At 52.3% G+C, this 11,514-nt stretch overlaps 2 protein-coding genes across 11 annotated transcripts in view; both read right to left on the bottom strand.

The window, feature by feature from the left end:
* Positions 1-150: 150 nt before the first annotated feature.
* On the bottom strand, positions 151-4,700 carry Tmem115 (transmembrane protein 115). Its single transcript, XM_057767415.1, has 2 exons — positions 3,354-4,700; positions 151-1,007 (listed from the first exon to the last, which is right to left on the bottom strand). Exons 1-2 carry the CDS (start codon positions 4,202-4,204, stop codon positions 803-805), a joined length of 1,056 nt encoding a protein of 351 aa, XP_057623398.1. The 5' UTR covers positions 4,205-4,700; the 3' UTR covers positions 151-802.
* Positions 4,701-9,579: 4,879 nt separating this feature from the next.
* The window catches only part of Cacna2d2 (calcium voltage-gated channel auxiliary subunit alpha2delta 2), a 127,476-nt gene continuing 125,541 nt past the window's right edge, over positions 9,580-11,514 (bottom strand). For 7 of the 10 annotated variants that reach the window (XM_057766531.1, XM_057766530.1, XM_057766532.1 and 4 more), the window contains one exon: positions 9,581-11,478. In XM_057766531.1, coding sequence (XP_057622514.1) covers positions 11,335-11,478 — 144 coding nt within the window. In that variant the 3' untranslated portion in view covers positions 9,581-11,334. Of the gene's footprint in view, positions 11,479-11,514 lie in introns of all 10 variants that reach the window. The other 3 variants (XR_009056978.1, XR_009056977.1, XM_057766529.1) reach the window with 2 other exon arrangements.

The following is an 11,514-nucleotide window of genomic DNA, read 5'->3' as shown; positions in this document are numbered from 1 at the left end:
TAGACTGAGGAGATAAAAAAGGAGTAAGGGACTGAGGTAATAGCTCTGACCAGATTGCTTAGTAGCAGGCATGTAGTAGAGAAGAGGTGGGGGCAATGGAATTCTTAGTGAGGTGGAGTTGCCATGGAACTGAGCCCTAGGACCGAGAAAACACATTTAATTTTGCATTTGGTAAGGACGAGAGGGCTGCACAAAGTGGCTTAACGGAGCCAGGGAGCCACACCTCAAAGAACCGCTTTATTGATACTGTGAGGCTGGGCTTGGCTGCCCACTCAGGTGGTCCTGTAGAAAATACCTGGGAGCTGTGGTGGCTCTGGCTAGACAGTCACTGCCACAGCAGAAGGGCACAAGAAACCCTGACATGAATGCAGTCTGGGGGCGGGCAGAGATGTACAGACCCATACTGGTTGGGCCCCCAGGACATTTTTGGCAATTTCAAATCCTTGCCTTGGCTCAGGGCTGTTGGCAACCAGTTTCGAATGTGACGCTGGCCCAGAAGCTGCGACACCAGTGTCCCTGCAGCCACTTCCTTGGTGAGGAACTGCACCTGTTGAGGTACAGTCTTACCACAAATGGGGGTCTGGACTGGCTGATGCTCAGAGGCCCCATACCTGGCATTGTGGTTGTCTGGAGTTGGAACCAGGTAGCAAGGGTCCCATGTAGTGTTGCTGAGAAACAGCAGAAGGCCAAAGAGACCCCCAGAAGGCCCTCCTCCCCATCCTCAGGGCAGTCAGTGCCCTGGAGTAGCTGAGACGCATCAGGGAGGGCATGGGGGCAGAGGACTACACTCAGCGGTCTGGAGTTACAGTTTTGGAGGAGCTGCCTCAAAGGTAATGAGACTGGATTCTGGGGCAGTCCCCTTCCCTGGGGGTGTGGAAGCTTTTTCTGAAGGCAGAGGACTGTCCTTTTTTGCCCCAGCCTCCTCTTCATCATCATCCATGCTGGGCCAGACAGACTGATCCTCCACTCTCTTCAGCCGCTCATTGAGAGCCTTTAGGGCCAGTTGCCTAAAGCCAGAAAAGAGAAAACAGGTCACATTGGGCTTGGGAGAGGCATGTGCTCTGCAACCTTCCTCAGAAGGCCAACTCCTCCCACCAGAGACTGGTCCCCAGAACCCCATGGTTTCCCTTCCCCATGCAGGGTCCAGGAGACTGGTCCAGGATCTGCTTTGCCCATTAGAATGTGGAGCTTCCTCATCATTGTCAGACCTCCAGGCGAAGAGTACAGCCCACCTCACAGGTCTGTTTCTGAGTCTGTTGGCTAGAGATGGATCTAATGCCTCAGGGCAGACAGGTGGAATGTTCCGGTCCCTAGGGATGAGCTCCTGCCTGTGCACAAGTGTCACACCCAGGGACAGGGCCTTTACTTGTGTGCTATTAAGGATTACACCCAGGGCTAGCACTCTACCACAGAGCTATATTCCTGGCACTTAGAACAAACGAATCTTTTTTTTTTTTTTTTAAGGCAGGTCTTGTTAATGAAATCCTCCATGCTGGCTTCAAGCTAGCTCTTATAGCCCAGGCAGACCTTGAACTCATGATCCTCCTGTCTCAGCCTTCTGAGCAGAGGGGACTATGGGCCTGTCTCACCAGGCTCAGCTAGGGTTAATGAAGCAGCATCCACTTCAATCATTTCACCCTTCCTAACTATGATAATCTTTCTAGAAGTTTCCCAAAGCCACCCAAGTCTTAGCAGAGCCCACGTAGAAGAGAAACAGCCCACATGGGCATGTACAGGGCACACCCTATTGTTCTCAGGGGGCAGACATGGTGAGAAAATACACCTGGGAATTTTATGTAGACACCCAGAAAGACTCAAGCTGTAGGGCCCAGAACTAGCCTGCAGCATGCTTTGGGTGCTTTTCCACACCTTGGACACCAGCAGGGAACTCCTTCAAGGAGGATGTGCCCTACTCACTGAGCAACACAGCCTCAGTGAAGAACAAGGTCCCAAGTCTTCCGCAGTCTGGCCCATAGAAGGTCTAGTGGCCACTTGTAGCTGGTCACTATGGATCCTGGTGGTTCAGCCTATTTACCACTAAAGGCAGCCATTCTATGGCTTCCAAGACCAAAGAGTCTACCATGCCAAGGAAAAAGATAGGAAAAGCAACAGGGACAAGGGCATTAAAAACCCAACACACTCCACCTGGCCCCGTAACACCCCTTCTCTGTCACTCCCCAGACTGCTCTTGGAGGTGTCCTTGCCAGTATTCAATTTCCTACTTCCTGCTTGTAGTCCTTCGGGTCTGAGAGTGGCATACAGTCAGAGGACAAATTGTAAGAGTAATACCCACTCCATGTAAGCCAAGAACCATCAGACTATGCCAGGAACCTGCCTCTTGCCCCAATCCCCACTCTTCCTTTTCTGTCCATTTTCTTGATCCTAGATAGTGTTTTCTTGAATGACCAGTCAATCACAGCAATTCAAGACGTCTCCCTAGGGCAAGGGTAACCTCTGGTCCAGTCCCGTCCAAACAGCTCGAAAGCTTACTCTTTCTCTGCTAAATGAGGTCAAAATGGAATTGTCGTTAGGACACCCCCAAAAACCCTCAAGCTGTAAGGCCCAGAATTAGGCTTGCAGCATGCCCGGGTGTGTTCCCTCACCTACCGCTGGTAACTCCCTCAAGGAAGTCGCGGTCTACACTCGACTACACAGCAGCAGCAGGAGTGAATAAGCCCGAGAGCATTCCTCCACTGAAGTCAGGAACCCGCTTCGCAGCTGAGCAAAGGCAGGAACCTCTGACAAAGGCTGAGCAGCAGGCTTGGGAGAGACGGCCTGAAAAGTCTCAAAAATAACACTGGACACTATAAAGAGTCCATAGGTCTGAGGGAATAAAAGCTTTCTCCTGCTTTGACTACAGTGTCCAGTGAATAACGCCATGAAATTACTGATGCTGCAGACACCCTGGGTTGGAGGGCTCAGCCCCGCCTGCTGTGGTCAGCAGGTTCCCACAGTGGTCATTCAGCCTGTCCCCATGTTTGGTGACACATGCCTGAAAGAGGAGCAAGTTTAGTAATACCCAATCATCCTACAGTAAGTGGAAGGAAACCCTTGAGGACACAGACATTGCTCCCCTCCCCATCTCAGGAGTCTCTGTCTCCTACAGGACCAGTGTCTAGAATCTGGAAATTCTGAGGCCAGACCAAAGGTGACTGGGCAGTTTGTAAACTGGTTAAGTGGCCAAGTGGTGAGAAACACGCACTAGAGCCCTTCCTCAAGGCCCATCCCAAATCCGCTCCGAGGCTGCCCCCAACTCCAGGCTGTAGTTCTCCTGCCTGTGTAGAGCAAGCTCCTCAGTGGATGGCCTGTGACCACAGTCTAGCTAGCCAAGATTCTGGAAGATTCCCAGTTACCTTCTCCTCTCGGCGTCTTGAGGGTCTGTGCCTGGGAGGCTGATAGTGATGGATGATGGGGCTCCCACATCATAGCGCTTCACCGTCTTCTGGCATATCTTGACTTTCACCAGGAGGCCATGCACCAGGTTCGCTAGCAGCCCTACCACAGGTTGCAGGATCTCCGGGAAGAAGGTGGCAAAAGCAAAATGGTCAGCCATGTCCCCTCGGCCCCGGCTATGGCGCTGATAGAAGCGGAGATACACCCAACTGGACAGCAGTCCAAAGCCGTAGGAAGCCAAGGCCGGGCTCTGGAGCAGCGTGGCCAGCCGGAGCAGCAGCAGCAAAGCCAGCAACAGCATGGGAACTACGCTGACGCGAACCTGGGGCACTCGCAGGACCACACAGTCTCCCATAGTTTGCTTGAGTGCCACCAGGACACCACCTAGGAAACCCAGGGCGCCATGGATACGAATAGTGAACAGGTAGACCAAGTTGAAGGAAGCCATGTAGGTGAGGAGGTAGGCGAAGGCCCCCAGAAGCCCCACGGACACATTCACCACCGAGAAGAAGATGAGCAGCTCCAAGGCTCCCCAGAGGGGCTCCAGTAATCGCCCGGCCACCACTACTGTGGCCAGACTGATGGCCACGTCCCACACGTGCTGTTCCATCAGCCCATGGGTGGCCAGGGTCCAGATCCAGAAGTTGGGTGGGAAAAGGTAGCCCGGGGTGACCGCCAGGCAGTCCGTGTCCACGGCGAAGGAAAGGAGATAGAGGAACAGTACCACGGCGCACAGCGCCTTCACCACCACGCTGGCGCTGGCCAGGATGGCCCCCAGATGCTGGCGGGCACCGGGGAGGGCGCGTTGCATTTTCCCGGCGGACGTCGACTTGAGGGAAGGTGAGGAAGGTGGCCTAGGGGCCTCCCCGGGGCCTCGTCCCAGTCCGGCCCCGACGGGAGGCCCAGGCCCGGCTACTCACTGCTCTCTGGGAAGGCTCTGGTTCCGGTCTGGTCCGGCTGTAGCTCCAAGAGGAAGAGAAAGCCTTGCTGCCAGGCCAGAGCCTATGCCCCTGGCCGAGGACCTGAGGTTAGGCCCTGAGCGGCTTGGGCACGCCTGCCGGCCGGTTCCGTAAACCCAGCGGCCAGGCTGGCCGGGCTAGCGTTGATCTCAAGGCTGGGCGTCCTCCATCCACTGTGAGGCTCTGCGGGGTACTGGTGTCTTGTTCCGGCCCAAGTCAAGACCGTTTAGCTCCTTCTGGGATAGGGTTTTGACTTGAAGGTACCTCCTCCCTTCTCCTGGGCCGACAAACAGGGACGCCGCGCCTGCGCGCCCCCGGCGGCCGCCTCGGCCCTGTGTGCCCTCTGGGCGCTTGCCTTCCGGCTCCTCGGCATGCTGGGATACGGAGTCCGTGTACAGAACGGACCGGTTTCCGCATAGAACCACAAGTCCCAGAAGCCGTGCGCCCGACTGGGCCCGTAGAGGGTTAGGCGGGGGCTTGGGAGTTGTAGTTCTCAGGGCTGACTCCTCCAGTTCTAGAGGAGGGCGGGGGAGCCAGTTAGGGAAGTCGGGGTCAGGATAGGATCGCTGATCTGGGAAGGCAAACAAGGTGTTGAGTGCGCGGGATCAGGAGGCAGCATAGCATTGGACCACACGCTTGTTGAGTTCTCTGGAGGGGAGTGACTATTTGTGATTTGTACAGGTGCAGCAGTGTTTTTGTAAGCGGGTACATAAAGGATGTTGAACGGTTCTGGTGTGTTGTACCAATGTGTGTGAACTAATGAGAAACTCCGTGGTCTGGCAAATAAGAGCCAAAGGCGGGCTAGAACCCTTGTTCCATTATTTGGAGTCAATGTGATATTGACTGAACATTTTTGAAGTGCAATTTCACAGACCTCAAAAATGGTGAGGATTTCAGGCTCCCCCCCCCACACACACACACACTTTGTTTTCAAGACAAATCCTCTCTGTGTAGCCCTGACTGTCCTGGAACTCACTTTGCAGTCCAGGCTGGTCTCGAACTCACAGAAATCCGCCTGCCTCTGCCTCCCGAGTGCTGGGATTAAAGGTGTGCGCCACCACCTCCCGGCTCTTCTTACCTTAAGGATCAAAGAAGGCAGAAATGTAAGTGCCGGGTCATTTGGGTATTCACGTTGCTCTTGTTCCAGTGCCTCATGAACTGAGGTTTTTCACCTGAGGGGTAACAAGGGGTGAGGCTTTGTTACTTCAGTGACTTTTCTCCCACCAGAGACTTGATTCCACTGCAGCTGAGAGAGCTCTTCCTACAGGTACCATCCAGGTTGGTCTGGGCTCAACTTCACATTATGGTGGCTGCCAGCAGGGTGTTTCTTGAGGTTTATTTTAAAATATTTTTGTTTACGTGTATGCGTGTATCTGCCGTTATGTGTGCAGTTCACAGAGTCCACAAGAGGATGATGGATCCCTGGAGCTGGAGTTAGGTTGTGAGCTAGCAGACGTGGGTGCTGAGGGCAGAACTCAGGTCCTCTGTAAAAACAGCAAGCACTTCTAACCACCAAGCCATCTCTCCAGTCCTGAGATTTTTTGTTACATATTGTTGCTTTTTAAAAAGTGCATAGTTTAAGAAATGTGATGAATTCTATGATGAGGGACTTTATTATAAAATGCAGAATTCTTCCATCTCAGCACAATTGCCTGTGTGTCTAAAGCTGCCTTCCATCCTTTATTTTTGTCTGGGGTCAGGGTTCCTACTGTATGCCACATACCAGTGTTTGTTAAGTTTGGTTTAGCAAATTAAAATACAGAGTTCCTGGGTGGTGGTGGCACACACCTTTAATCCTGGTGCTTGGGAGGCAGAGGCAGGCAGATCTCTGTGGGTTCAAGGCCAATCTGGTTTACAGAGTTAGTTCCAGGACAGCCAAGGCTACACAGAGAAATTCCGTCTTGAAAAAATAAAACAAAGAAAAAAACCAAACCAAACAACAATAAGAAGGAAAACCAACCAAAACAAAATTCAGAGTCAACAATTCAGTCAGATTTGAACAAATAATTTTCAAGGTAGGGACGATGTCCCATGCAATATTAAACACACACACACATGTGCATGCACAAATATACACCTCCCTAACTAAAACAACTAACAACCCACTTTCCCTCAAAGAAAGAATAAGTTTACTCAGAGCAAAGTGACAGCAAAGATTCTACAGTGATGACACACCGTCAATATTGACAGCAGCCCACGTGAGTGACAGGAATCAAGGGCCAATCCCCCCCCCCCTTTTTTTTCTTTCTTTTTTTCGAGACAGGGTTTCTCTGTGGTTTTGGAGCCTGTCCTGGAACTAGCTCTTGTAGACCAGGCTGGTCTTGAACTCACAGAGATCCGCCTGCCTCTGCCTCTCAAGTGCTTGGATTAAAGGCGTGCGCCACCACCGCCCAGCTCAATCCCCCTTTTTGTTTTTGTTTTTTCAAGACAGGGTTTCTCTGTGTATCCCCGACTGTCTTGGAACTCAATTCTCTAGCCTAGGCTGGCCCCAAACTCAGAACTCAGAGATCCATTTGCCTCCACGTATCACCACTGCCTGGTCAAAAGACCTATTTATTATTAATTTATTAAAAATTTATCAGAGTCTGTGTGGTGGTGGTGCATGCCAGTATTCCCAGCAGTTGGGTGACTGAGGCAGGATGATCAGAGGAGGAGTTCAAGGCCACCTGTAGTTTGAAGTCACACTGGGTAATGCGAGACTCTGTCTCAAAAGAAACAACAAAAGCCGGGTGGTGGTGGTGCACACTTTGAATCCCAGCACTTGGGAGGCAGAGGCAGGTGGATCTCTGTGAGTTCAATGCCAGCCTGGTCTACAATAGCTAGTTCCAGGACTGGCTCCAAAGCTACAGAGAAACCTTGTCTCGAAAAAAACCAAAAAAAAAAAAAAATGTGAAAAAGAAAAACCAACCAACAAACAAAACAACAACAACAAAACAAAAACAAAAAAAGAAACATCAAAAAATTATCTGCAAATCAGAACTGACTGGACTTGATCTGACAACCCTGCCCCTGCCCCAAATCATGTGTGTTGTTTCAAAGCATGGGAGCTGTTTTGAGGTATGAGGACAGCTCCTACAGCAGTAAGAGAAACCGCATCTTGGCTGAGGCCTAGAATGTCCTTTAACATGTTGAGAGATGGCTCAGTGATCAAGAGCACTGGTTGCTCTTCCAGAGGACCTGAATTCTATTCCAGGCAACCACATGGTGGCTCACAACCACCCATAGTGAGATGAGATCTGGCGCCCTCTGGCTGCAGGCAGGCGTGCAGACAGACACTCTATGCAAATAAATAAATCTAAAAAATGTTTAGAATCCAAATGTTTCCTCTAGCTAGTCCGTGTGTGTGTGTGTGTGTGTGTGTGTGTGTGTGTACGGACACAGGCACTCATGCTCTTGTGTGAGCATGTGTGTATGGCATCTATCACTTCCTACCTTATTTATTTTTGAGACAGGATCTCACTGTGCAGCCATGGGTGGCCTGGAACTCACTACACAGACCAGTCTGGCCTCAAACAAACAGGTCCACCTGCCTTGGCCTCTCCAGTGCTGGAATTATATTTATATTTATGTTTTGAGACAGGGCCTCTCACTGAACCGGGAACTCATCAGTCCAGTTAGGCTAGCTGGTTCCATGAACTCTGGGGTTCTGCCTCCTGTCCCAACTCTTCAGGCCACCGACCCCAGTGCTGGGGTTATAGACCACTGCACCGGGCTTTGTTCATGGGAGCTGAGACCCTGAACTCAGGTCCTCGTGTCTGCACAGCAGGCACGTTGCCAACTGAGCCATCTTACAAGCCCTGCCACTTGAGACCTTAGCTGATTTTTTTTTTTTTCAATTTTGAGGGGTCTCATGGAGCCCAGTTCAGGCTTGTAACTCCCTGTGTAGCTAAGGATAGCCTTGAACTCTTGAGTCTCCTGTCTCCACTTCCCCAGTGTGGGTTACAGGCTAGTACCACCATACCCAGCTTTCACTGGTTTTCTTCAACCCTTCCCTCCCTTGCTCGTCTGTGCTGTGGGGATGATATGCTGGTAACTGTGCTTGAGATCACGGTGAGAACTTAGCTGGCTAACCTGCAGGGGCCCAGAGTGAATGAGTCCCTGACCCTGCTTCCTTGAGGAAAAGAGTGAGCATCCAATTTAGGAGCATCTATGTTGGTGGCTTTAGTTCTCTCCCCATGAAAAGGCAGAGGACTCAGAAGGTACAGGACTTGTCAAGCTTGGCAGGTGGAAGAACACAGGGCAAGGCGCGAACACCTCAGGCTGTCGGCTGCCTTACCGCTATGCTCATGCTAAAAAACCAAACCAAATCAAACCTAATGTAGAGGTCATAAAGCTAAAGTTAGTATTAAAATATACCTGGTGAACCAGTGTGGAATGGTAACCACACAAACCCAGAGGACAGATGATCCGGCAAGATGTCTATCAATGAGGTGGACACCAACCTGGAAGGAGTCCTGTGACATCAGGTGGCCTGTGCCCCCTCAGTCTCCTGGCAACCAGGCCAGCCGGGCCTACGCAGGGAGATCCCATCTGTCTGCCTCTCTCTCATATCGCTCTCTCTCTCTCTCTGTCTCTCTCTCTCTGTCTCTCTCTCTCTCTCTCTCTCCGCAGGGAGATCCCATCTGTCTGCCTCTCTCTCATATCGCTCTCTCTCTCTCTCTCTCTCTCTCTCTCTCTCTCTCTCTCTCTCTCTCTCTCATCTCTCTCTCTGTCTCTCTCACACAGAAGGGACTGTGTGTGTACAGGAACTGTCCTGGCCTCTGACCGCCCTGACTCATGATGGAGTCCCCATTTATTCGTGGCTGGACCAGATCCTGGCATCCTCAGGGCAATGGATGGGTGTGGGAACTAACTTGTGTTGTGTCTCTCCAAGCAGAGGGTCTATTGTTAGGTCCTGGTCTGATCACAAGGGCAGACAGAGGACAGACCTCAGCCTATTGATCATCTCCATTGCTCTCTCTCTCAGAGTCCTGGCCTGGCCTTGAGGCTCTGGGCGGTGCTGTTTTGCCCCCCTCCTGATAGTTTCCTGGAGGTTTGTGATATGAAACAAAGCCATGTCAAGGGTAGGAGTCCTATAACGCTCTTTGACCTCTGAGAAACAGGACGGCCTTGGCTTCTCCTCTGACAGAGCAGGGTGATACTCAGCGGTCACAGCCACCTGTCACCATAGCTACCCAGTCCTCAACCCAAGGCCCACACAGTGGATGAAAACTGTTTGAAGTGAAAATATGAACATTATTTAATAACTGATCTTCTGTAATAAACCATTTGAAAATATTTTACAAGGAATCACACACACGATATTTTACAAAGTTTCTCGACTTTTTTTGTTGCTGTTGTTTTTCCAACTTGTCTGTACAAAATAGAATAACAACGAAAAAAAGGGCAAAGTAAAGGAAATGGCCCCCCAAGTCCCTCAGCCCGAGGTGAGAGGACAGCCAGGTCAGGCGGTGGATGAGAGGAATGGACCCAGCCGGGGGACGGACAACTACTTGATGGGGACTGTTGTTTTTAAACTTAAAATATATACTTATTTTTTCTGTATACGCTTGTTTCTTTTTTGTTTATATTCTCCATTGAGCACCTGACTACACTACAGTTACACACGCGCCCCCACAGGACACAGCGGACATCCAGGCTGGGCACGCATCATGGACGCCCACCCTGTCACCAGCATTGGGCATGGACCATACACACACTGAGAAAGCAACAAGCAACGTGACATTAATTAACGAAGCCATTAATTAATGCATCACCCTCCCCCCTCCTCCCGGTCCAGCTGAGCCTCATGGCTACACCCCCCGGCCCTCAGTCCCCTACTGGCCCCAGGTTGGGATGCCTTTGGGAGATGACAAGGATGAATCGTGTGAGAGATGTGTCCAGACCCAGGCTTGTGTGTGTGTGTGTGTGTGTGTGTGTGCACGTGTGTACAAAGAACAAAGAGTTGGGCCTGGGTGTGTAAGAACCAGATTGGGAGTGGGATGGCCCAGCCAGGAGAGACCAAGTCACCCCTGCTAAGGCAAAGAGCAATGTCTGGAGGGGTTCTTCTGCTAAAGGGGTTCAGGCAGTGATGCGTGGTCCTACTAGGGTCCTGACACTAGTGAGGAATGGACATAATGAGCACCTGGCAGGGAGAGGGGCACTGGATGGACACTGATGGCTAGGGGTGAAACAAAGAGGCCTTCCCCAGCATTTGGCACTGTCTGACATTCAGCTTTAGAGATGGGAGGGCCAGCCGGGCCGCATCATCTCCGAACAGAGGCAGAGGGGAGCAGAGACGGAAGGCACAGGCCTACCCTCTCCCTGACCTCTGCTCCGTGTAAGGCTTTGTGGGCCCCCCATGGTGTGTGCCCATGTCCGTTGGTGTGCTCCCTCTGGGGTGTGTCTAATGAGAGTCCAGTTTCTGCTTTCAGGGGTCCAGGTGTGTATGGGGTGTGTCCGAACTGGTGACACCTGCAAGGCTGGGGCGTGGGTTTGTGGTTGTAGGTCTGAAAGGAGCAGGAGCCTATGGGGGCGGCCCCAGAATCTCTCTCACCGCTGCCACCTCTCTTCTTCCATCACTTTCCCCGGACAAGGTGAGTTTGAGCGTGGGTGGGGCCAAAGGGTCAGGTTAGGGGCACCCAGCAGAGGCAGGGTGGCCTACACAGAGGAAGTCTCCAGGCAGGTTGGTCGGTGGAGGCCTGGTTTGGCACCAGTACTTGTGGCCTCCTTGTCCCAGCCCACGGAGATGAGTCCGGGGTCTGTGGGCACTTGGACAGTTCAGGGGTAAGATAAATCTTGAGTGCCAAACACCATGACACCCTACTTTGGGGCTCCCCTGCCCCAAGGCACAGGCTCTGGGGGGAGGGGCCCAGGTCCTTCAGTGAGGGAGTGGCCCAGGCGCTAGGTTGGGGACTGTGGGATGAGGAGGATGGGAGGGTGAGCGAAAGAGTAGGAGGCCAAGGCGGGGGTATGGTGTGTGTCTGTGTGTTGGGGGAGTCGCTCAGAGGCGGCGAGAGGCAGCAAAGGAGTGGACTTGAGGCTGTGGCCGAGGCGGCAGGCCCAGGAGGAGCAGCAGCTGCAGGGAAACCAGGACGCCCAGCGACGGCGGGAAGGAGGCTCCGCGGCCACAGTCTGAGGTATCTTCCTGCAGCGGGGAAGGAAACAAGCAGGCGGTCGTCCC

This window comes from Chionomys nivalis, chromosome 4, assembly GCF_950005125.1.
Source record: "Chionomys nivalis chromosome 4, mChiNiv1.1, whole genome shotgun sequence".
Lineage (NCBI taxonomy): Eukaryota > Metazoa > Chordata > Mammalia > Rodentia > Cricetidae > Chionomys > Chionomys nivalis.
The sequence above is the reverse complement of the archived record's forward strand: the minus strand, read 5'-3'. Positions and strand labels throughout refer to the sequence as shown.